The 26060-nt window shown below is 35.1% G+C and overlaps 2 protein-coding genes and 1 non-coding gene across 3 annotated transcripts; 2 read left to right on the top strand and 1 right to left on the bottom strand.

Annotated features, from left to right (window-relative positions):
- Positions 1-3630: 3630 nt before the first annotated feature.
- On the top strand, positions 3631-3737 carry LOC136204969 (small nucleolar RNA R71). The gene has a single exon (XR_010675779.1). It is a non-coding gene; the product is annotated as a small nucleolar RNA R71 (small nucleolar RNA).
- A 10196-nt stretch (positions 3738-13933) lies between these two features.
- On the top strand, positions 13934-20913 carry LOC136204214 (pleiotropic drug resistance protein 1-like). The gene is made up of 24 exons (XM_065995425.1): positions 13934-14326; positions 14411-14531; positions 14625-14713; positions 14794-14878; positions 14963-15122; positions 15210-15286; positions 15624-15677; positions 15766-15856; positions 15971-16272; positions 16366-16647; positions 16806-17122; positions 17202-17362; positions 17456-17559; positions 17637-17793; positions 17865-17972; positions 18064-18221; positions 18296-18628; positions 18794-19084; positions 19180-19263; positions 19358-19491; positions 19575-19802; positions 19903-20074; positions 20156-20410; positions 20486-20913. The coding sequence occupies exons 1-24, from the start codon at positions 14004-14006 to the stop codon at positions 20741-20743; spliced, it is 4344 nt and encodes a 1447-aa protein (XP_065851497.1). The 5' UTR covers positions 13934-14003; the 3' UTR covers positions 20744-20913.
- Positions 20914-21077: 164 nt separating this feature from the next.
- Positions 21078-25673, bottom strand: LOC136204216 (probable protein phosphatase 2C 22). Its single transcript, XM_065995427.1, has 4 exons — positions 25029-25673; positions 22850-23056; positions 22462-22673; positions 21078-21957 (listed from the first exon to the last, which is right to left on the bottom strand). Exons 1-4 carry the CDS (start codon positions 25176-25178, stop codon positions 21393-21395), a joined length of 1134 nt encoding a protein of 377 aa, XP_065851499.1. The 5' UTR covers positions 25179-25673; the 3' UTR covers positions 21078-21392.
- Positions 25674-26060: the final 387 nt, after the last annotated feature.

Genomic DNA, 26060 nt, shown 5'->3' on the forward strand with positions numbered 1-26060 from the left:
AAGAAACCACATTCTAATATTTTAGCTACCGTTTTATTAACTCCATTATGTCCTCCATACGAGCTGGAATGACATTCTGTTATTATAGATTCATATTCATTTTCTCCAACACATCTCCTAATTATCCCGTCACCACATGATTTGAATAGAAAGGGATCTTCCCAAAAATATTGTTTAATATCGAAGAAAAATTTCTTCCTCTGTTGGGGAGATAATCCTTCCGGAACGATATCGGTTGCAAGATAATTAGCAAAATTTGCATACCATGGTGACATGATACTTTCTACATGATAGAGATGTTCATCGGGGAAATCATCTCGTATACCGACAGTTTCACCTATAGGACCGTTTTCATCTTCTAGTCTCGATAGATGATCGGCGACAAGGTTTTCTACCCCCTTTTTGTCTTTAATTTCTATATCAAATTCTTGTAACAACAAAACCCATCTAATCAGACGCGGTTTTGCATCTTTCTTAGCAAACAGATAACGTAAAGCTGCGTGATCTGTATAAATAATAACGTTAGATCCTAACAAGTATGACCTAAACGTATCACATGCAAATACTACGGCTAACATCTCTTTTTCTGTTGTTGTGTAATTTAATTGTGCACCGGACAATGTATGACTTGCATAATAAATAACATGTAATTTTTTATCCTTTCTTTGACCTAAAACACATCCTACTGCTAGGTCACTTGCATCACACATGATTTCAAAAGGCAAATCCCAATCGGGTTTAGCAATTATGGGCGCACTGACTAAGGCTGTTTTCAATGTTTCAAAAGCTTTAATACAATCTTCATTAAAGTCGAAGGTTGAATCCTTCATAAGTAAATTAGTAAGTGGTTTGGAAATCACAGAAAAGTTTTTTATAAATCTTCTGTAAAAACCTGCATGTCCTAGAAAAGATCTTACTCCCTTGACAGTTGTTGGTGGGGGTAATTTTTCTATTACTGAAGTTTTTGCTCTATCCACTTCTAATCCCTTTTCAGATATTTTATGACCTAAAACAATTCCTTCGTCGACCATGAAATGACATTTTTCCCAATTTAATACTAAATTCGTTTCTTCGCATCTAGAAAGAACTTTATCTAAGTTTTTTAAACATGCATCAAAAGAATCTCCATAAACTGAAAAATCATCCATAAATACTTCCATGATATCTTCGATGAAATCATTAAAAATTGCAGTCATGCAACGTTGAAAAGTTACTGGTGCATTACATAAACCAAAAGGCATTCTTCTATATGCAAATGTTCCATAAGGACATGTGAAGGTTGTTTTATCTTGGTCATCCGGGTAAATATATATTTGAAAGAATCCGGAATAACCATCGAGAAAACAATAAAATGCATGACCGGCTATCCTTTCGATCATTTGATCGATGAAAGGTAAAGGAAAATGATCTTTCCTAGTTGCCTTATTTAGGTTCCTATAATCTATACAAACCCTCCAACCGGTGGTGGTTCGCGTAGGTATTAATTCACCTTCATCATTCCTTACTACAGTTATACCTCCCTTTTTGGGTACACAATGGATTGGACTAACCCATTCACTATCCGAAATAGGATAAATGATTCCATTGTCTAAAAGTTTAGTAATCTCATTTTTTACTACTTCTTTCATGTTCGGATTTAAACGTCTTTGTCTATCCGCTTTAGGTGGCTTATCTTCTTCTAAGTGAATCCTATGCATTACAATACTAGGATTAATCCCTTTTAAATCTGAAATCTGCCATCCCATACTTCCTATTCTATTTCTAACAACTTCTTTCAATTTTTCTTCTTGATTTTCTGTTAATTTATTAGAGATGATTATAGGTAGAGTGTCACTTCCGCCTAGGAAAGTGTATCTCAGATGGTTTGGTAGTTCTTTAAGTTCTAATTTAGGTGGAACTATTACTGAAGGCGGAACTGGTCCATCTTCTCGAATCAAAGGCTCTGGGTCCTTATCTTCTAATTCTTCACCCATTATAGGTTCTATTATTTCTTCTCTTTGAACAATGTCATTAACACATTCTTCAATTAAATCAAGCTTCATACAAGCGAAATCCTCCATAGGATATTTCATCGCTTGATTCATATCGAACTCGATCTTATCGTCACCTATTCGTAAAACTACTTTTCCTTCCGACACATCAACTAGAGCACGTCCCGTGTTCATGAATGGTCTACCAAAGATTAGCGGACAATTAGCATCATAAGCAAAATCTAAGATAACAAAATCAGTAGGAAAAATAAATTTGTCAACTTTTACCAAAACGTCTTCAATTATACCATATGGTCTTTTAGTGGATTGATCCGCTAATTGCAAAACCATATTGGTACGCTTGATGTCTTCTTCTAAACCTAATTTTTCAAAAATAGACAATGGCATCAAGTTTATACTAGCTCCTAAATCGCAAAGACAGCTTGGGAATTTCATATTTCCCAAAGTACACGGAATGGTAAAGCATCCGGGATCTTTGAGTTTAGTAGGTAATTTGCTTGATACTATCGAACTACATTCTTCAGAAAGTGAAATGGATGAAATTCCTTCCCAACTAATCTTTTTTGAAATTAAATCTTTCAAGAATTTTCCATAATTAGGAATTTGCGTAATTGCATCCATGAATGTTAAATTTATATGCAAATTTTTAAGTTTGTCTAAAAATGATAAAAGTTGTTTATCATGGTCCTTATTTCGGACCCTGTGTGGAAAAGGTGGCTTTGGTACAAAGGGTTTCGGATTAGAGTCAATTGGTGTATCTTTTTGTTTTAATGTATCTTCTTTGGATTTTGGTAAATCATTTCCAGGTAAAGTTGAAATTCCGGGCATTTCCGGACCTAAATAGTTTTTCCCCGAACGAAGAGTGATAGCCTTAACATGCTCTTTCGGATTTTCTTCCGTTTGGCTGGGAAGACTTCCCTCTTTGCGGGATGGAATTGATTTAGCAAGTTGTCCAATTTGAACCTCCAAATTATGGATGCTAGATGATTGGTTTTTGATAAGCTGATCGAATTTATTTTCGATCCGTTTAAAGCCATCGTCTTGATTACTTACCTTTCCATTCATAGCATCTATAAATTTGTCGATTTTTGAAGATAAAGTGCTAATCGTATCTCTTGTTTGGTTTTGATAATTATTTATACGATATTGATTAGCATTTGCATTATTATTATTATTACCATCTTTCCAGTTAAAGTTAGGATGATTTCTCCATCCAGGATTACAAGTATTAGAATAAGGATTAGTAGTTTGGTTTTGTCCTTGGACAAAATTTACCTGTTCTATCTCATTCATACCTTCGTAATCAATGTCTCTCTGGATCGGATCATTAGGATCGCATGGTGCCATAAATTTATCAATTTTGTGCGATAAGGCAGAAAATTGGGCTTGTAACATTGCTACAGGATCAAGATTCATTATACCTTTAACCGATGATGTACATGAGGATGATAGTTTCGCCGTTGGTATATGTCCACGCTCTGCGGGCCACATACTGCTGTTGATTGCCATTTCCTCCAAAAGTTCTCTTGTTTGGGCGGACGTCTTCTTCATAAATAACCCTCCAGACATAGCATCTAATGAACCTCTAGTCGTAGGATTTAATCCATTATAGAATGTCTGCATTAAAAGTGCATCTGGCAATTGGTGGTGTGGGCATAAACGTTGAAGTTCTTTAAAACGTTCCCAAGCTTCATAAAGAGTTTCATTATCATTTTGTGTAAAAGATGTCAACTCTTTGATGACTCTTGCGGTTTTTGCTAAGGGAAAATATTTTTGTAAAAATACTTGGGCTAATTGGTCCCAAGTTTCAAATGTTGCAGTAGGCATAGAAGTTAACCAAATTTTTGCCTTATCCTTCAAAGTGAAAGGAAAGAGGCGAAGTTTGATTGCTTCGGCTGTTACATCAGTAATTTTAAAAGTGTCACAAATTTCTAAGAAATTTGTCAAATGTGCATTAGGGTTTTCGTTAGGCAATCCGTAAAACGTTACGTTGTTTTGCAACATATTAAGCAAAGCAGGCTTAATTTCAAATTGATTTGCGTTTATACGGGGTCTAACTACACTATTAGTTACACCGGCCATTCCTGGCCTAGCATAATCCATAAGTGTCGGTGGATCGGCCATGATTTGTGGCTGGACTACTTTGGTTTTTAAGGGTGTTTTGTCTTTGTTTTTGTTATTTTTCTTGTTTTTCTTAAGTGTTCTTTCAATTTCTGGATCAAAAGGATCTGGTGGCGTGCCCGAATTTCGTGAACTGCGCATCAACTTGAAATTGTAACACGAGCCAAACTACCTTCAAAACAAAATTGAAAGCAAATGTGTTATATAGCTGAAAATAAATAAAATATAAAAATTGTATAAAAATAATGTATAAACCTATATTCGAAAATAAAATACGAAAAATAAAAATTTTGTCAAACATTTTGGCGTATCCCCGGCAACGGCGCCAAAAACTTGTTGAGCGATTTCCACAAGTGCACGGTTTCGCTTGTAGTAATAAAAATATTGATCCCACAGGGATACGTTTTTTAACGAAAAACTTATTTTTGAATCTGTTAATTTCGAACTAGTTAGATTTACTATTAAATGTAAATGAAAAGTGAAAATTTGTTTAATTGAATTTAGGAAATTTGTTTAATTGAATTTGTGAACTTTGAGTATTTGAAAATGCTGGAATAAGATTATGTATTTAGAATAAATCGATTGTTAGAAAGATCTTCTGATTTTAAGGATGAATTTTACAAAATAGGAACATTTAGAACTTATTAGAAAAATGAATGAATTTGTTCATTTGCATTAAGCAAAGAAAACAACTTAAACTTTGTATTATTATGATGATGAAATAAATGACGGAACCTCTAATTAATTGGCTTTGAACGCGACAAAACCCTTTCGGGATAGTTGCCCTTACTCAAATTAACACTCTTTCGAGATGATAATTTGCCTAAGTGTTCAACAAAGTTTCCTTGTAATGATTTTGAATTCAAGTGCATATTAATGAAAACACCAGCCTCACTTATATTGGATTGGTTACCATAAGTGCTGCATAACGATTTGTCGAATAGAACGGACTTTATTAGATGAAATATAAATTGATACAAGTTTACAGAGAATAAGGAGCATCGAGTTCTTCGAGGGCGTGCAAGTGAAGGGCTTGATCGGTTCCGCTTCCTTGGGTTTCCTAGGAGGTTGTCAGGCTCGGGGGCGAACACTTTACTCAATCTTCTCGTTGTAACTTCGTAATAGGGATTCGGTCGGCCACTACCATGATGCAAACTAAAACTGGAACAATGTCTAAACGCTACTGAGTTGTAATTAAACTATAAACAATATGTGTACCTCATCTTGTTTTGTACAGAATCTAATTTCTAACTCTCGAAATGTTTTTACTTAGAACTTCGACATAAGTTCTACGCTCTGATTTCTATATCTATATTATAGCATTTCATTACACTTTTTCTCAACATCAACTCTTTATTTATAGATGTTGAAGGGTTGTGTTTGAAGTGATGTATCCGTTGGTTAAGAGTCGTGTCCGTTGTGAAAGGACGTCTTTATCCACTTGAACGAACGCGTTTCTTGGATTTTCAGCATGTGTTAAATGCTCTTGGTGAATTTCTGCACTTACCGAGGATAGTAATCCGCGACCGTGAATGACGTAGCACTGAGCTGAGCGACGAACGAAGGGGAGAAAAGGTTATACCACGCGTGTCGCGGCCGCGGGTCTGGGATCCACTGTCGCGGCCCGGCAGGTTTTCTTACTTCTTGCTTTCGTTCGTGTCCTCGACTTGGCGCTTTCGATTTACGTCGTCTTTGACTCCTTTTGTAGGGCTTTTCTTCTGTTTTAGATCCTTTTTCGTTCCTATTTGGATTTTACCAAATATTCAAATACCTTGCAAGAAAGAAAGATATTCGAAAGTAAAAGTAATCTAAACAGATATAAATAACACAAATTCGTAATAAAAATGATGTAAATGTTAATGATATTTTAGGTATATTTTGGGCTTAACATGAAGCAACTTATATACTTGGTATAAAGATCTACAGAGATAGATCAAGAAGACTGGTTGGTCTTTCACAGGCTACATACATCGAAAAGGTGCTAAAGCGGTTTAGCATGGTTGAATCGAAATGAGGTAACTTACCCATGATACATGGAGTAAAGTTAAACAATCATCAATGTCCTAAAACTGAAGATGATAAGAAGCGTATGGCTGTAGTCCCGTACGCCAGCGCAATCGGTTCGATTATGTATGCTATGCTTTGCACTAGACCTGACGTAGCATTCGCGTTAAGTATAACGAGTCGTTACCAAGGTAATCCGGGAGACGAGCACTGGAATGCCGTCAAGAACATTCTTAAGTACTTGAGAAGGACTAAAGACATGTTCCTAGTGTACGGAGAAGGGGATCTGAAAATGGAAGGATTTTCAGATGCAAGTCATCTCACAGATGAGAACGATTTTAAATCCCAATCAGGATACCTGTTTATCTTGAATGGGGGCGCGGTCAGTTGGAAGAGTTCCAAGCAAGGAAGCGTAGCTTTCTCTACGACCGAGTCAGAGTATATCGCTGCTGCGGAAGCAGCTAAGGAAGCGGTTTGGATTAAGAAGTTCATTACTGAACTTAGTGTGGTGCCTGACATTGTAAATCCCATTACACTGTACTGTGATAACAATGGAGCCATTGTGCAAGCAAAGGAACCACGGTCTCATAATGCATCCAAGCATTACCTGAAGCGATACCACATTGTAAGAGAAATTGTGGCAAGAGGAGATGTGAGAATAGAAAGAGTACCTACTGAGGACAACGTTGCAGATCCGTTGACAAAGCCCTTAACCCAGAAAGTATATGATCGTCATCTTAGTTCTACTGGGATAAGTTGTAGAAACAATTGGATTTAGTCCAAGTGGGAGTATGTTGGGGTTTAGTGTCCTATAGATAATTGTACTAGGATACGAACTTAATGTAAATGAAGTGTTCTTTATATCGTTTGTTTTAATGAGATATGGTTTCATAACTATATAAAGGCAATCCCTTTTTAAGAACTAAATAAAGTCTAATAAAAGGAAATCCATAAGTTTGTTTAAAGTGATTATAAAGTGTTCATACAAGCATGAAGTGAGACGAAACTTTATGATAAACTAATAAACTTAAAACCACCCCAAGTCAAGTAATATGTTTAGGATTGACATATCACTGCTGAGACTTGCATGTAACAATGTCTTCTGTCGAGACAGAAAGCTGATCTCACAAGCTTCATATATACAGATATCTGGACAGTTACATGGATCCAATGAAAAGAAGTTCATTAGGATTGGGGACCCGACTTGAGATAACAGGATGGGTAGATTCATCCTTGTCACCTGTTCATCTCATTGGTATTAATAGGTATAAGTAATCCTCAGACTCAAAGGAATGTTAATTAGTAATTATGGATTACGGAATGTGACGCTTTGATCCTGTTGTAACACGATCCATAACAGAGATGACTCTAGGGTGTGAACGGCAGACGTTGGGTATCACAGGAAGTAATTGCAGGATAGTTATACATTGGATTAAGCAGTTATCACTCCCGATAAATGGGAGATACGTCCATGGATCGCTTGTGGAAGACTTGACTCTAAATCCTTGCAAGGTGATAGCTTAAGACTTGAAATACAGATTTCACTTAACCTATCTAATTGGAGATGACTCGGCCTGTACAAGTAAAACGAATGTCTCGCTATATGTGACTTGACATTATCCATAGTCATAAGATTCAGTTCAAGGATGTAGTTGATAAAGGATCGAATTATACTATAACTAATACGGAAATGTCAACGACAGAATCAACATGTCTTCTTATAGCTCTGGGGGAATGTTTCGGATTTGCTAATCACATTTCGCGTACTCATTCCGTTATACAAAGACTAAATATAATTCTGTGAAAATTAATTTAATAGTTGCATACGGCTAGAAGCAATAAGAACCTAATGGGTCACACATAAGACTTGGAGTCCAAAAGAGAAACAGATGTTAATTAATTAATGGAAGCCCAACTGAGTCCACTAAGGCCCAGTATATAAGGGGGGCGATTTTCATGTATGAAAATACATGAATAATTTAATTTGATTTTAACAATTCTAATTAGATTATGATTGTGAATTAAATTAATTAAAGGATAAATAAGTTAGGAGTTCTAATTAGATTAAATTGCTCCTATTATTATCCTATAAGGTTACTATTATTATCTTTATATTTAAGATATAATTATAGATAATAAATAAGAATTATATTCCGAATTAAATTCTTATTCAGTAACCTAATTCTATCTAACTAGGGTTTAGATACAAGAGAATATAAATACCCCCTATATGTGTGATTTTTGAAACACACTAGAGCAACCAAGAGAGAGAATTTCGACCCCCTAGACGAGGACGAAATAATCCACCGCTTCCTACCGATTCAATTGATTTCATCTCTTTCTCTTTATCCTTGATCTTGTGTTGATTTATTAGAGACAATCTATACTTGATTGTTTTTCCATGGTTGATCACTAACTTGATTTGGGTTGTGTTTTGTTTTGTGCTCGTGAACTCGGAGTAAGAGTTGAGGGCACTTCGCTTGCAACGGTAGATAGTTCGTCATAAGGTATTTCCTTCTATCCCTCTTTATATGAAATAACGATTAACGGATCTTGGGTTAATGGAAAAAGGTTAAAATTTTTATATTTACGCTGCCATACGTTGGCCTTAATTCCATCACCACAACCTTGCCACAAAACATTCCATTGAGCTTCCCAATATCCAGACACAAAAAACCACCAAACCATATCTTCCTAATGGCAGCTTTGTGTGTCTCTGGCATAGTTTTAACAAACTTAATAAATGTTGTTGGACGCACCCTCTAATTCAATACTACACCAGATAAATCTTGCTCCATAACAGAATAGCAACAATCCTTCTTTCACAATCACGGTTCACAGATCTAGAAGAACCAACTCCTTTCACAACCTCAACCTTATTCCTCTTCAATCTAGAACCACCAGATACTTTCACAACCTCAACCTTCTTCATCTTCAACCTAGAAGAACCATCTCCCTTCAAATTAACTCCAACTTTTCTTTTCTTTCCAACACAACCAGAAACAATATATTCATCATCTGCTTGTTCTTCAGATGGTGTACTCGCACTGATAACAAAATCAGGATCATTCATATTATCACGAGCATCAGAAGAACTTTCATCGGCATCAGAATAACTTTCTACGTCCTTCAAAGCATCAGAAGAACTTTCATCAACAGGAACACCAATATTTGATGACTTTTTCTTCAAAGCATGAGATTTCTTCACAAATCTCTGTTTACTTCCTTCATCACTATTCTTTTCAAAAACCCTTGAAACATAACAAATAACAAAATTAAAACAATACTGGATCAACAAAATACATATATAGTTACAAACGAACTTATAAATTGTTCCAAACGAATACATATATTGTTCCAAACGAATACATAAATTGTTCGAAACGAATACATATATAGTTCCATATAAAAACATATATTGTTCCAAACGAATACATATATTGTTCCAAACGAATGCATATATTGTTCCATAAAAACATAAGTAACAAAATAGTACCTGTCGTCATCATCTCCCATATAATCAGAGTTTATAGCATCAAGCAACGCAGGATCAATAACATTCTCACGCAAACAATCTTTCCTACTAGAAGTAGCTTTAGACATTCTGATATATACTGAAAAACAACAAAAAAAAACACATATACAAGTCAGAAAACTAACAAATGATAGACGGAAAGAATGAAAAAACAAAATGAAATGCCGTTGAAACCCTAAAAAATAAGAAACAAAATACAAAACCTAAACAGAACATATAAACAAAAAAACTAAGAACATGCATAACACAATATCTAAAATGAACAAAGAAAACACAGAGGAACTCACCGATTCAAAAATACACAAAAGGATACCCGAACCTACCGATAAAGTAAAAAATATAGGAAATCAGAGCCATAAGTGGAACAAAATATTCAACAAAAAACGAAGGGAAATGAACAAACAACAAACATAAATACGATGAAAACAAACACGAAAACATACAGGAACTCACTGATATCTTCCAAAAAACACAAAATGAGAGACGGAACAAAGAAATCGAACCAAAAAATCAACAAAAAAACGATCGGCGCTATCGGAAAAAGGAGAGAAATATCAGAGAATCACTGGAGAAGAAAGAACGAGAAAAATATAGAAGATTACAAATATACCCCTAACTTAATAACTATTTATACTAAGCACGTAAAATTACAAATATACCACTCCGTTTTTTACACAATTACTAAAAAGTCACTGTTGTCACACAATAAGCCTTGTCACACCATAAAGAATGTGTCACACCTGATTTCTCCTATATATATATATATATATATATATATATATATATATATATATATATTATAATTTAAAAAAATATCACAGCAAACTTCAGTTTTTCTGGAAAAAAAAAATGTTATTTATATTTATGTTTATAAAAATATATTATAATTTATAGTTATATATTATAATTTATATAAACATATCTATATACATATATACCGGGGCGGGCCGATGTAAAATTTATAAAGTCCAAGCCCGGCCAATTTTTGGCGGGCTTATACGGGCTAGGGCCGGGCCGGATGGGCTCACCGGCCCATGCCCAGGTCTAATTTTAATATAATCAATGCAGCAAGCTAAGAAACCTAAAAGTTTATCTCTCTCGCCCTTGATACCCCCACCCAACTCTCTTTCTCTCACACACACGCTCACGCACAATCGCTCTTAGTTCGTAAATATATTGTTTCATCTCTCAATTAACCTGAGTGTAGTCAAAGTATGACCGGTAATACGAAAATTATAGTGATCCATTCTCCCACTATTAATTACATCAAAGATTATCCGTGCTCCAAAAGATAATCCGACTTAATAACGTGATATATTTATCATCAAATAACTAAAGAATGATCATGTACTTTGTCAAATGAGATAACCAATGAAGATTTGTTTTAGTTTCGTCTAAAACAAATAATTATTTGACTTTTGTGCATATAATCAAGATAATAGTAGTTTAATTCTATGTAATCAATCGGATATTACGTATCAAATATACATCATATCGTTAGCAATCAAATTTTTAATACCCTTACAAACAAATCCCAAATATCTGTAAACTGTCTTTATTTACAGAAGAGGAAATTTCTTAGGACAACAACATAACATTAATTTATATTTTATTAATTTTTTGTTGGTCTGTTTTTGTTGATGACGAGGCACAAGAATCTTTGGATTTGTTAAATATAATAATTAACAAGACAATTAATTAAGGATAAATACAGATTACAGAAGATCTTAGTCAGTTGCATCCATCACAAGAATCATTTGCTTTTCGTTGAATTTTGTTATTTTTTTTTTATTTTTTAATTTTTTAATGTTTTTGATAAAATGAAGTTTATTATTAATTGTTGTACCCAAACACGTTATTTTTATTTTCGGATATTAATATTACAGTTTTTTTTTTGTTTTTTAAAGGCTTAATACATCATTTGCCTACTGAACTTGTCCAAAAAATTTGATTGGCGCCTGAACTTTCAGAGTGTCTGGATAGCCCTATAAACTTACATAAAATGTTCGGTTAGTCCCCTGAACTTGCACAAAATATAATCAATTGATCACTTGGTTGCAAAAAAAAAAGTAAGTTAAATGAGAAAGATGTATTGCACGCGTCTTAGAAAAAGTAAAACGACCAAGATCGGGGGTATATGGTTTTAATATTAGCGAATACAAGTTTTATAGTTGAAGAAGTAAATAACTTCATTTTTAATCTATTTTTGAATTATGTAATAACATTTTAAGATGCATGGAATATATTTTCCGCATTTAATTTACTTTTTTGCAACCGAATGATCAATTGATTACATTTTACGCAAATTTAATGGGCTAATTAAATATTTTATATAAGTTGAGGATGTTATTTTGATACTTTAAAAGTTTAAGGAACCAATCAAGTTTTTTTTGAATAAATTTAGGGCAAATGATATATTAAGTTTTTTTTTTTTTTAATAATTGGTCAGCCATATCTTTAATTTTAAATGGTGACTTCTCTTATCATTGTATTAGAAAAAACAATAAAATATTTTCAAAAGTTAGATGATACAATGCACACATACCAGAGAATTATTTAATGTTGAATTTAATTTTATAAATCCACCATAGTTTATGCTAACATTTCAATTAATAAAATGAAAGCAAATGGAATTGTGAATTATACTTTTTTGATATAAAATTATTAGAGCATAGACTATTGCAAACTGTCTTATTTAAAAAAAAATGATTAATAAAATAGATGTAGTTGATTAGCATTACAGTTTTTTTATTCGTACAAAGTTCTGAAATAATGTAAAATAAATAATTGCTGAAAAAGAAAACCCTTAAATATAGTTTTTTGCCTTATCTTTTTTATTTTTTACAGATTAAGTTATTAATTTTTACTATCATTTATATTGAAAGATGGATTAATTAAAATTGGATGATAGTAAAAAAAAATCCCTAATTAACAAAACAGTTTATCGTAAATCAAACTCAATCAAGTGTATTTTTCATGTATTCAAATATAGACTTTTATACATTAATTAATTAATTGTAAAAATATGTTTTTAAAGTGCAAAATATATCGTTTTACACGCAAATAATATGTCGCTTGTGTTTAATCAAGCTTAATAGTTCAATATGTTATAATTCATCATATTTAATATATCATTTGAAAGATTATGAGCTCAATGTATAAAGATAGGAAAGATTAATTGATGTTTAGCTTTTCATTTTAGTTCTTTTTGTTATATAATAGATATACAATGTTTGTATTTTATACGGAAAATAAGCTCATATATAGAAGTTAACAGTAAACAATAACACCGAAACCAAACATTGAGAATCTCTAACATTCTTTCCTATCTAATATAAAAAAAATAATGAAGGAATAAAGTACAAATTATATGATTATGGGAAAAAAACACATTTAATATACACTTATAAAACAATGTAATTTTATGTAATTTTTTTTTTTGGACCTGAAAGCACCGCTTAAATAGATAATTTTAAGTTTAATATTTATGCGAATAGTATAATTTCAAATCTTATTAATAGATAATGATTTTTTTTCTTATTCAATTTCATGTTTTGGTCACCTTCAACCTTTAACGTTTCGGTTACTTAATAAAACTTGAAATTTCAGATCTTTTGTTAATGAAAAACGACTCATATTCATTCCATTAATAAAATTTGAAATTGCCCTGTCTAGTAAACATATGTTTAAGATTAAACTGTTTTGTATATGAATGCTAAAATTCATCCTCTCGGAAACGGAAGAAAATCAAAAAATAATACTTATTTCATGTCTTTTTACTTGTCTTCCATCCAATTTTGACATGTAGCATAGTTAGGGTCTGTTTGGTTACTTGTTGTTTGCTATTCCTGTTTGTTGTTTGCTTTTCATGTTTGTTGTTTGCCTTTCGAAAATGCGACTTTTCCAAAAAGTAAAGATTCCATACTTTTGTAAAAAGACTATTTTTCGGCTGTAAAAAGACAAACAGGAGGTGTCTAACCAAACATCTAAAACTCTGAATTTTAAAGTAAAAAGGTAAGCAGAAGGTAAAAAGTAGGTAACCAAACACCCACTTATTCTACTTTAATCAGCGTATCAAAAATTGAGTCGAAGACATATAAAAAGACAACAGATTTTACTAAATTTGTACGTAATCTCAAAAATACATGATACTATCTTTAATAAATATTTAAATGAAATGTCAAAACTTTATTCTAATTATAATATATAGTTTGGCACCAAAGTTTATAAGTATATATAATATGCCAATAGCTGGCTATAAAATATGAAGGGGAATTTGAGGCAAAGCTGTTCTGTTGGTTAGAACCGCATAAAACCAGACACTGGAAAGATACAAAGAATCAAGCAGTGAAATGGAAAATGGCGACGGATTAAGTAGTGGACGCATTTCCAGTTTTAGCATATGGAGAACTGGCACCGCCACAGAAGCTTTCTCCAAGTCTTCTTTCCATGAAAATGATGATGAAGAAGCTCTCAAATGGGCTGCTTTGGAGAAACTCCCTACTTATTTACGTGTCAGGAGAGGCATTCTCACCGGAGAAGAAGGCCATTTCAAAGAGATTGATGTCAAAAATCTCGGATTCATGGAGAGAAGAGATCTTCTCGAAAGGCTAGTTAAGATTGCTGAGGAAGATAATGAGAAATTTCTGCTCAAACTTAAGGATCGGATTGACAAGTAGGAAAATAAGATTTGAATTTGTTTTTTCTTCCTCTTTTGCTGTTTTTGTGTTTGATTATATGTCTGTGTGATGTGATACAGAGTTGGAATTCATGTGCCTACTATTGAAGTTCGGTTTGAACATTTGAATGTTGAAGCGGAAGCTTATGTTGGAAGCAGAGCATTACCTTCATTGTTCAACTTCTCCGTCAATATTTTCGAGGTATAACCGTGTAATACACCTTCTGATTCTGAAATCTGAAAGTCTGTTTTCTTTTCAAATTTACTTACCATTATACTTTCCTGTTTCTTCAAGGGATTTTTGAATTATCTTCACATTCTGCCCAGTAGAAAGAAACAATTGCGAATCCTTAATAACATTAGTGGCATCATCAAGCCGCAAAGGTGAGTATTAAGTTATGGATTAACTAATCAAATTGGGGAAAAATCTAATTTCAGTTTCTGATTTAGCTCAAATTTTGCAGAATGACATTGCTTTTAGGACCCCCAAGCTCAGGCAAGACCACATTTCTTTTGGCTTTGGCTGGAAAACTTAGTAGAGATCTAAAAGTAAGGAGAGGGGATTACAGGAACAAAGTAGTTTTTGTTGAAAATAGGTATAGCTTGCTAAAACTGGTCTTTGTGAAATTTTAGTGTTCAGGAAGGATCACCTACAATGGACATGGGATGGAAGAGTTCGTGCCACAGAGAAGTTCAGCTTATATTAGTCAACATGATCTTCATATAGGAGAAATGACAGTTAGAGAAACTCTGGCTTTCTCTGCAAGATGTCAAGGGGTTGGAACCCGTTATGGTTAGTAACATACTATTATTTTTCGATCTTCAGTACAGTATTTTTGAAAGGTGTTAAAAATAGTCATTGAAATCGGAATTTATACAGAGATGTTGCAAGAACTATCAAGAAGGGAGAAGGCAGCAAATATTAAGCCAGATTCTGATATTGATATCATCATGAAGGTGAGGTTGCCTCAACATTTGATATCCTATTCCTAGACCGTACGATTCTTCTTCTTCTTCTTTTTTGGTACAAATTTGTTCCAAAAGTTGGGAGAGAATGTTTTAATTAATGCAATTTTCACTGGTGCTAGAACCTTTTGCTCAATTTAATTTTAGGCTTTCTCAAGGGATTCCTCAAAAAATCTATTTGTAGTTACATCCTCTATTTACTTGAAAAGGACAGAATTGAAGCAAGGCAGAAACAATGAGAATAACATTGAATTTAATTACGTTTTGACCCTCAACTTTTTTTTTTTTGTAATGAAAATATGCTCAAATACTTGAAATTGACATATAGGCATATTCACTGGAAGGGCAAGATGCAAATGTAGCTACTGATTATACACTCAAGGTACAAAAATGAAGTCCTTAGAGCTGAGTTTCCAGAAAGTACTAGTGTGAAATATCTGCCTTAAACAGTTCTGCATACGAATATGCAGATTCTAGGACTTGAAGCGTGTGCTGACACAATGGTCGGCAATGAAATGATACGAGGAATTTCTGGTGGACAAAAGAAACGAGTAACGACGGGTAAGAAAACTTCTTATGATTAATTTAACTTAGACATTCACATTGTTGATAGAAAATCCCAAATCTTCAAAATGTCAATGTGTATCTTATTATCTTCTGGTCTACACACTTCAGGTGAGATGCTTGTTGGACCAGCAAGAGCACTTTTTATGGATGAGATATCAACTGGTTTGGACAGTTCAACAACTTTCCAAATTGTGAACTCGCTAAGACAAACTATTCACATCCTCAATGGAACAGCTCTTATATCCCTTCTCCAGCCAGCACCAGAAACTTATGAGCTTTTTGATGATATAATTCTTCTCTCGGACGGGCAAATTGTGTATCAAGGTCCGCGAGAAAATGTGCTTGAGTTCTTTGAATACATGGGCTTCAGATGTCCCGAGAGGAAAGGAGTTGCTGACTTCTTACAAGAAGTAACTCTTTTGATAAATGCAATCATCCTATAAGCTTAATTTAATGAAACGTGTTGAACTTGCTAATAAAAATTTCTTGTTTGAATGTCACAGGTAACATCACAGAAAGATCAAGAACAGTACTGGACACGTAAAGATGAGGGTTATAGCTTTGTTTCTGTGAAGGAATTTGCTGAAGCATTTCAATCATTCCACGTTGGACGAAGACTAGGTGATGAACTTGCTACACCGTTTGACAAGTCCGGAGCACATCCTGCTGCTCTAACAACTAAAAAATATGGTGTCAGCAAGAAAGAACTCTTGAAAGCTTGTGTTGCAAGAGAATTTTTGCTCATGAAAAGAAACTCATTTGCTTACATTTTCAGCATGATCCAAGTGAGTGAAATTCTCTTAGCTTCCTTATTCTTTTCTGAGAGAGAGAAGCAACAAGTAGTGCTCATGAATGATAACTTCAGTTTTTATCAATTTAAGAAACTTGTAAAATTCTAGAAGTATGAGAGATCGTGCTTAATTGGTTCTGCTTTCATTTTCAGCTTATTATGATGGCCTTTGTAACAATGACAATATTTCTGAGAACGGAGATGCATCGAAACACTGTAGATGATTGTGGGGTTTACTTCGGTGCCCTTTTCTTCGGAGTCATGACAATAATGTTCAATGGCTTCTCAGAGCTTGCTATGACTGTCATTAGACTGCCTGTCTTCTACAAGCAAAGAGACCTTCTCTTTTATCCTTCATGGGCATATTCTTTCCCCACATGGATTCTCAAGATTCCGATCACCTTTATAGAAGTCTCCGTATGGGTAATCCTGACGTATTATGTTATAGGATTTGACCCAAATATCGAAAGGTGGGAAACTGAAAGCTCTCAATTTAGTCAATTATGTGTATGTTAATGCTCCAGATTTTCTGAAGTTTCTTGATGACAGGTTCTTCAAGCATTACCTGATACTCCTAATGACTAATCAAATGGCCTCCTCACTATTTCGACTGATAGGAGCACTAGGAAGAAATATGATTGTAGCTAACACGATTGCCATATTTTCACTACTTACTATTTTGGTTCTGAGTGGATTTGTACTATCAAGAGGTGAGAACTAGATTTTTTTTATCTAAATGTATTTTCATTTCTTCAGTGTAATATAACTGAAGCTCAGATAACGATTGGTTTGTGTTGCACCAGATGATGTGAAAAAATGGTGGATATGGGGGTACTGGTTCTCACCCATGATGTATGTGCAGAATGGTATCTCTGTTAATGAATTTCTTGGGAATAGTTGGAATCACGTAAGCTTCATTTTCTGAAATCTGAATCAGGTGTTTGAGGAAATCGATATGATGATACTAACTGCATTTTGCTGCAGTCTCCTCCTAATTCAACAGAGCCACTGGGTGTTACTTTCATGAAATCTCGTGGAATTTTTCCTAAAGCATATTGGTATTGGATTGCGATTGGAGCGTTAACAGGATATATCTTCCTATTCAATTTTCTTTTCACTTTGGCACTGAAGTATCTCAATCGTAAGTACTTCCCTTTCTAGTTTCAGTTCTGACACATTGTTTCAATATTCTGATGAGTGAACTTATTGCAGCATTTGGGAATCCTCAAGCAATACTTTCAGAAGAGGTCTTGACTGATAAAGATGCCAAGGAAACTAGAGAGTTAACTGGACTATCAGGAAGCAGGAAAAGCTTTTTGGGTGGGTCACAAGATGTTAGTGTTTTTTTTGTTTTTTCTTCTCTGCTGTACATTACTGAATACTATAATATTAACCATCCTTAAAAATGCAGAAAAAGGAAATTCGAGCCACATGAATGCCTCATCAAGGATCCCATCTGCTAGAGTATTCAGTGATGTGAATGACGAGAGGAGGCGGGGAATGGTTCTACCATTTCATCCCCAATCTCTCACTTTTGACGAAATCAGATATGCAGTAGACATGCCACAGGTACACAGTGCTTTACTTAAGAAGAAGCAATGTTTTAGGAGCAGAATGTTAAAATATCTGTATCGTTCTTGCAGGAAATGAAAGGTAAAGGTATTACTGAGGACCGATTGGAACTTCTGAAGGGTGTCAGTGGTTCTTTTCGGCCAGGAGTCTTGACAGCTCTAATGGGTGCTAGTGGTGCTGGCAAAACCACCCTAATGGATGTCTTGGCTGGAAGGAAAACTGGTGGTTACATTGAGGGAAACATCACAATATCTGGATATTCAAAGAAACAAGAAACTTTTGCTCGCATATCAGGATACTGCGAGCAAACTGACATCCACTCCCCTCATGTTACAGTCTATGAATCATTGCTTTTTTCTTCATGGCTTCGATTACCTTCTGAAGTTAATTCTAGTACAAGAAAGGTAAATATTAATCAGCTAAGCTTTGACATCGGAAACTAATTTCCGCACATTACAAGGATTCGAAAAGGCAGAAAAAAAGAATATAAAATAACCAAGCAAGAAGTTCTTTTACCTGCTGTTTTATTCATCAGATTTTTGACAGGAAATAAATTTGATGGCTTTCAGATGTTCGTTGAGGAAGTAATGGAGCTAGTGGAACTAACCTCTTTAAAAGAAGCAATTGTGGGAATTCCCGGTGTAAACGGACTTTCAGTTGAACAGAGAAAGAGGCTGACAATTGCTGTTGAGTTAGTTGCTAACCCATCAATAATATTCATGGATGAGCCGACCTCTGGCCTTGATGCCAGGGCAGCAGCCATAGTTATGAGAACGGTGAGGAATACTGTAGATACTGGAAGAACTGTTGTATGTACAATACACCAGCCAAGCATTGACATTTTTGACGCTTTCGATGAGGTAAGTCCTTGTTCAGAAAAACTAAAAATATGTTTTGCATTTCCTTTTGATTCTTTGATATAAACAAATCCTAATCATTCACACTCACGGTGCAGTTATTTTTGCTGAAACGGGGAGGGCAGGAAATTTACGTTGGTCCAATCGGACAACATGCCTGCCATCTGATAAAATATTTTGAGGTTTGGAGCTAATAAGTTCATGGGACTGCAGTTCTCAATCTAATTCTGTTTATTCCTAAGATGTTGACATTAAGAACTACATAATTTTGTGCAGGAAGTTGAGGGAGTTCCTAGGATTAAAGATGGCTATAATCCAGCAACGTGGATGCTGGAAATTACAACAGCAGCGCAAGAAGAATCTCTCGGCGTCAACTTCACCGACATATACAAGAATTCAGAACTACACAGGTCAATAAAATAGCTCAAACATTTAAATGAGAACGATTTTGCCTTAATTTACAGTTGTTAACATTACATACGGCGAAATTCAGGAGAAACAAAGCCTTGATAAAGGAACTATCCCAACCTCCACAAGGTTCAGAAGATCTCTACTTCCCAACTCCATACTCGCAGCCGTTCTCAACCCAGTGTATTGCTTGCCTGTGGAAACAACATCATTCCTACTGGCGAAATCCAACATACTCGGCCGTGAGACTCTTGTTCACAACATTTATAGCTTTGATGATAGGAACAATTTTCTGGGGTTTAGGCTCCAAAAGGTACTGATAAGATAGAGAAAAACGAAAACCTTCTCAAAACCGGGAACCACCTTCTCCCGCTTTGTTTCTCTAACTTAAGTTGGATAACTGTGAATTGCAGGAGCAGGGAACAAGATATCTTCAATGCAATGGGTTCCATGTATGCTGCTGCTCTCTTTCTAGGATTTCTTAATTCTTCATCAGCGCAACCAGTTGTGGCTGTCGAGAGAACGGTTTTTTATAGAGAAAGAGCAGCTGGAACGTATTCTGCTATGCCATACGCTTTCGGACAGGTAAATCAATTGCTTCATTATTACTATCTTCATTCTAACATGGTATAAGAGAGTTACAGATTCATTTTATCCGCTCTACAGGTAACTATTGAACTTCCATACATTTTCGTTCAGACAGTAGTGTACGGAACCATAGTATACGCAATGCTCGGGTTTGAATGGACAGCAAGCAAGTTCTTTTGGTATCTTTTCTTCATGTATTTCACCTTCTTATACTTCACTTTCTATGGAATGGTAACGGTTGCTGTTACACCCAACCAAAACATTGCTGCAATAGTTTCAACTGCCTTCTATGCATTATGGAATCTTTTCTCGGGTTTCGTCGTACCGCAAACGGTTAGTTCTTAAACTCTATTTACTTTCTTCTTAACCAAAAGAGAGGAGGCTGAACTTGCATTTTGTACATGACAGAGAATCCCTGTGTGGTGGAGATGGTGTTACTGGGCATGTCCTGTGGCTTGGTCATTGTATGGATTGGTTGCTTCACAATATGGAGACATAGAGGATACATTAGACACGGGAGAAACCGTTCAACATTTTCTCCGGACTCATTTCGGGTTTCATCACGAATCTGTTGGAGCAGTTGCAACAGTACTGGTCGGGATCAGCATGCTTTTCAGTTTCATTTTTGCTTTCTCTATCAAAGTATTTAACTTCCAGAAAAGATAAAACCTTTTTGACATGAAAGCAACTAAAATGTAAAATATACAAAGAGCATACGTGCACGGTTCGTTACTAAACCATGTAGTTAAAAAGAAAAAAATAATTAATACGGAAAGAAAAAAGTTGTAAAAAATTCAATAGAATACGATGTAGTTTCGTCTCCCAAGCGAATTTTGTTTCGGAACTGATTTTCTGTTATGTAACCAACAATAATAGGACGAAGTATAAGCAAACATATACTTCAGTCATAATGCTTAAAAGCTGTTTTAATCTTTTGTTTGACAAATATATACAAATTGCACAAATAAATAATACGAGAGAAATGTAATTTAATTAAAAATGACTAGAAATTAAAAAAGAAATTAAGATTTAAAAAAGCAAAGCAGTTGCACACTAAATCTCCCTAACCTCGAAAAGAAAACAATTGTTATCGATCCGATGCAACCCGAGAAGAAAGCTCTTGATCTCGAAATCAGGCAGCAACTGATCTGCAAGTATAAAAGACTAACAAACTAAACTTCTAACAAAGCAACAGATTATGCTACCGCATATGTTACAGTTAAACTCAATTCTCTCAATAACTAAACTAACACCTAAAGAGTTTAAGATTTAGAGAACAAAAACGACAAAAAAATGAAGCGTTTTCATTATCATCTCATGTGGCCAAGCTATCCAAGAAGCTTTGCAACTCCTTTAAACCCTCAGCAGAGAAGCTTCTCTGGACCCTCGAGCGCGGGGCAACTAAGTTAGGAGGCGGCTCTGATCTAAAGCAAACCACAACAGCTGCTAAATTATCGCTGCTCTTCCTCTTCAAAGCTTCGTTTATGAGATCTTTGCTGCAGATGACTGGGTCGTTGTGCTCCTGAAGCCTCCGCCTGGCAAAATCCACAGCATTTTGGCTCCGAAACACATCCCATATCCCATCACAACCTATGATGAGAAACTCATCTTCCTCTGTCAGTTTTTTAGTCATGAACTCTGGTTCGGCGCTAAGTGGTCCACCATCTGTATCTTTCATTCCTTCCATGTGCCAGTCTCCTATAGCACGAGCCACGTTAAGTAGGCCATTTAAGTACCCATCAGAGACATGTCCTCCAGATGCCTCGATCCGTTTTCTCTCTTTGCTGCACATTGGTTTGTGATCTCTGGACATTTCTACTGCTTTGCCGCGGCGACACAGCACTGCTCGACAGTCTCCAGCATTTGCCACCACCAGTAACCTGCCATCAGAAACTAAACAGCTTAACACCGTCAACAATATTAGACAACGGACTAGCTTTCAGGGATTGCATTAAGTGTCCTACAAAATCTCTCTGCATAGCTATAGATGATTGACTTAGAAATAAACCTCAAGTCTACAGTCTACACTAAGATGCTTTTGTAATCCTTAGTCAATCACATATTGGCAGATTCTAAAGAAATGTGCGAAACAGAGGTTTTCTCGTGGAATTGCAACCAAATTGGGTGAATCATTGTCCTTATCGGGATTCTCTGCTCCGAATTAGACCAGTATAATACACGCAAGGTAGCATTAGGCGATTATGATCATCAACTATACTATAGACACAATAAACAAACTTTTACACCTGTGAAACTATGAAGACAGGAATCGAAAAGGCGAAACCAGAAAATCCAGGAGAGAAAGATCACCAATGATCAAATCATCCTAGAAAAGTTTAGCAAAATAATATCTACGATAATTCATGGGTGTAATGAAGGCTAACCTCCCAATAACAAGAGCCGCCAGTGCAGTGGTTCCTGAAGCAAGGGCTGCATCGAGGGAGCAAGCCTCTGCAAAAGCATTGTCAGTCTGTAGAAACGCGGATGCAACAGCCCTCTCGATATCTCGTGGGAAGTCTACATCTTTCACAATGAACTTCGGCAAATGGTAGCATGCAAAATCAGCAGCATGTTTTCCTCCGTGCCCATCGAACACCTGAACATCAACAAAAACGATGATTGTTCAGTTGCAAATGATCTGAACACAATTGTTGTTCAATCGTGTTATGTTATGTACATATGATTATATGTGATATAAATACAAGAGAAAAGATAATTGTGTCATGTCAGTCGGGTTTTCTCTATCAATTGAGTATAAGGAAAGAAAAGTACCCCATAGAAGGCATTGGGCTCATCGGCCACACTATTGAGGCCATAAGCACTAACAAAATTGTCAATGCATATATACACATCTTCCATGCTTGAGCGAACGCCAACATCAGCCCATGCTCCAGAACGGACAATTGGAAGGAAATCAGCGTTGTGATTTTCTAACCCGAGCACAGGTTCAACAGGTATATCTGATGCCCTTGTCTTCACCTGCAAAATTTCTTGTCAAAACCAGCACAAAAGCAACTAAATATAAACAGAAGCCATACAATAATGACAACTTATATGCACCCAAAATCAGGCAAGTGAATTGAGAAATGAGAGAATTAACCCGGTCCTGAGACCAAAAGAACAGATTATGTGAGTAGAAGCAGCCACAGAAATGGGGTAAATTATACCCATGGCCCGACAACTTTGGCCAGCCTTTATTTATGGCCCATACACTACAAAACCGGACGTAAAAGTCTCTTATGAAAGTAAACAACCTCAAAATGATAAATGACAACCTCAAAATGGAAAAGTCAAGCATTAAAGTTGTTTAGAACCACATTTTCCATGGAACCAATGATTTCGATTTTCCAAATCACCTTTTTAGGGTCTTCTCAAATAGCCACTGTCTCTCTAAACATCCACTTTCTCTCTCTTAACCAAACAACACTTAAACGACCTCAAAACCAAAAAGTTCAAAAATTAAAGTTGCTTAGAATATCATTTCCATCAGCTCTGCAATGGAGGGTTACCTATTATTGTAATTATTGTAGTGGTTAAAGGTTAAGGGAGTTTTATGTTAGTAAAGGGCAAAGTTAAGGGGCCATAAAAGAAAGTAAGCCGGAGTTGAGGGGTCATGGGTGTAATTTTCTGAAACCGAAACTCTCAGAAACTTGTATGGAACATTTCAGGTCGCCTTTTCGTAATTCCAAAAAATTGAAAACTCCTTCCTTAGAATTTGGAAACTCGTTTCCTAGGACATAATGTGTTTTCAGAAGTAGATCAATGCTGATCACATGTTCAGACTTCAATAAATCCCCAATATTTTCTAGATCATCTTCTACAAGCTTTCAAAATAAATAAACAAATCCCTTTGTTTCCTCTATTGTGCGACTTGTATTAATTTTTCCTAATGTATTAAATTTATAGATGTACCCTTATATTTTTATTATTTGCATGTTTCCCCCATCATGTTTCTGTTTCCTATATTTCTTATAAATATCGTTTTTCAATGTCCATTTCCGTATCTATGTAAGATAGAAAATCAGAAAGCAAAATAGAAAAATAAAATTAAGAACAAGGAGTGTGATATACTAGCTCATCCTAAAAAGTTGGCAATGAACGCACTAAACAATCTCTGCTTATGCTATATGTTCTATCATTAAGAACCAATGAAGCACCGATACTTCTAAGATATTGCCGTACGAGTATCGGATACACAGGAGATACAGATAGGCGGCTACACCGGGGTTATGTATGGGATAACCGAAAAATAAGTACCCGTTTTTTTCTTTTTTCCATACTTTGGGGACACTTTACAGTTTAGAGTTGATTAGGTAAAATTTAGGGGGTTTTTAAAGAACTTCACAGAAATAGGGATTGATATATAAAAAAAATTAAATATATAAATCCCTAATATAAACAATTAATTAAACCAGTCCCAACCGGAATTTTAGGCACTGTTTGTAGATGAAGGAGAAATAGATGAAGAGCATGGAAATATCTTAAAATTAGAGGTGGCAATTTCCGTGTTAGTGTAGTGTTCGTGTCCAATTTCGGATTAGTGTCAAAAACCCAAACACTACACGAAAACAACCCGAAATTTTTAGTGTCATTTTCAGGTTTACCTATAAGATCAACACTAACACTAAATATCGGTGAAGTATAATCTTGTCGTGGTTCCTGTGTCGCTTTGCCACCTCTAAGTAGAATAGTCTTTTCATCTGATAACCAGAAAAGTACAGGTCTTCTACATTTCCCCATCTTGACAACATAACCCAAACAGGAAAATGGCAAAAAGGAATACAAGAAAAAGATCAACTAATAAAAGAAAGCTAATAAATCAATCTCGCTGCATAAACTACCAAACTTTTCAATCATCTAATGACAAGAACTCTACTCTATTATAGCAAAAAAATAGAACAAAGGACTAAAAATTCCCAAAACTGAGATCAATTTCAGAATATGAACTTACAAGGGATTGATGCCGAACCAGCGTCTTCTTACAGGAAACAGAAACATTAAACTGTCGACACCCAGCAGAAATAGGGTTTGGAATTGGAGGCAACCCCTCGCTGGAGCTTCCATTTTCCTCAGTCTCACAAAACCCTTTGCCTCCCTCCATTTTCACATCCCTCTTCACACCCACAGCTTCAAAATCTCAAATGTCCACCACAACACAATTCCTCTGACTTCACTCAAATGAAAATTGACAGTGTGCAGACGAATCAGTGAGTTGCTCAACGAGTTAAAACAGCTGAGCAGCTACCGAATGTGGAAGAAGAAAGAGAAATGCCGTACTGAACAACCTAATATTTCAATAATGCGAGTGAAGAGGCGGATTTGGGGATTGGTTAGGGTTTCCAGGAGTTGAATTAAAAAAAAAGGAAGAGGTTGTCGAGAATACCGAGAGAGAAACGAATTAATATTTAGGGTTTTGAGAAAAACAGAAGAAAGAGGGAAATTGCAGTGATTCACAGTAATCTATAAAAAGAAACAGGAGAGAGAGAGAATATAATACTGTAGATGTTGCAGCCAAAAAGCTGCAATTTTTATTTACTGGTTCTGAAGGTTGAGGGAGAGTGAGAGACGTACGTCTTGTTTCATCAGGGGAAAAATATTCTCAGGTACCTTAATTTTCCCACGTTTTTCATTAAACCCACCTGTTTAATTGAATGCATCAAGCTTTTTATTAAAATTTAAAGGCAAAAAGCATTATTAGGCCCCTGATCTTTCAGTTTTTGGTACATTAAGTCTTTAATTTTTTATTTGGATATATTAAGTCTTTGATCATTTATTTTTTGTCTCATTAAGCCCTTTACGACCAAATTAGTAAGTTATAAACGTCTAATTCTGTTAAAATTACGTTATTAACTTCATTTGTATTTGAAATTATTAACTTCATTTGTATTTGAAACTATTTAAAAAATTACTTTGTATTTTCATCAATAGAGTACAAATCAAGTCAACCATATAAAACTCAAATTTGATTAAACATTTGATGCAT

This window comes from Euphorbia lathyris, chromosome 8 (genome assembly GCF_963576675.1).
Source record: "Euphorbia lathyris chromosome 8, ddEupLath1.1, whole genome shotgun sequence".
Taxonomy (NCBI): domain Eukaryota; kingdom Viridiplantae; phylum Streptophyta; class Magnoliopsida; order Malpighiales; family Euphorbiaceae; genus Euphorbia; species Euphorbia lathyris.

Excerpts from the sequence above, each read along its gene's own strand:
- LOC136204216 (XM_065995427.1), bottom strand. The coding sequence starts at position 25,178 with ATGGAGGGAGGCAAAGGGTTTTGTGAGACTGAGGAAAATGGAAGCTCC. Across the intron at positions 23,057-25,028 it reads TGGTTCGGCATCAATCCCTT|GTGAAGACAAGGGCATCAGA; the intron begins GTAAGTTCATAT and ends GAAATTTTGCAG. Across the intron at positions 22,674-22,849 it reads AGCCCAATGCCTTCTATGGG|GTGTTCGATGGGCACGGAGG; the intron begins GTACTTTTCTTT and ends GTTGATGTTCAG.
- LOC136204214 (XM_065995425.1), top strand. The coding sequence starts at position 14,004 with ATGGAAAATGGCGACGGATTAAGTAGTGGACGCATTTCCAGTTTTAGC. Across the intron at positions 16,648-16,805 it reads ACATTTTCAGCATGATCCAA|CTTATTATGATGGCCTTTGT; the intron begins GTGAGTGAAATT and ends TTTCATTTTCAG. Across the intron at positions 17,363-17,455 it reads TGGATTTGTACTATCAAGAG|ATGATGTGAAAAAATGGTGG; the intron begins GTGAGAACTAGA and ends GTGTTGCACCAG.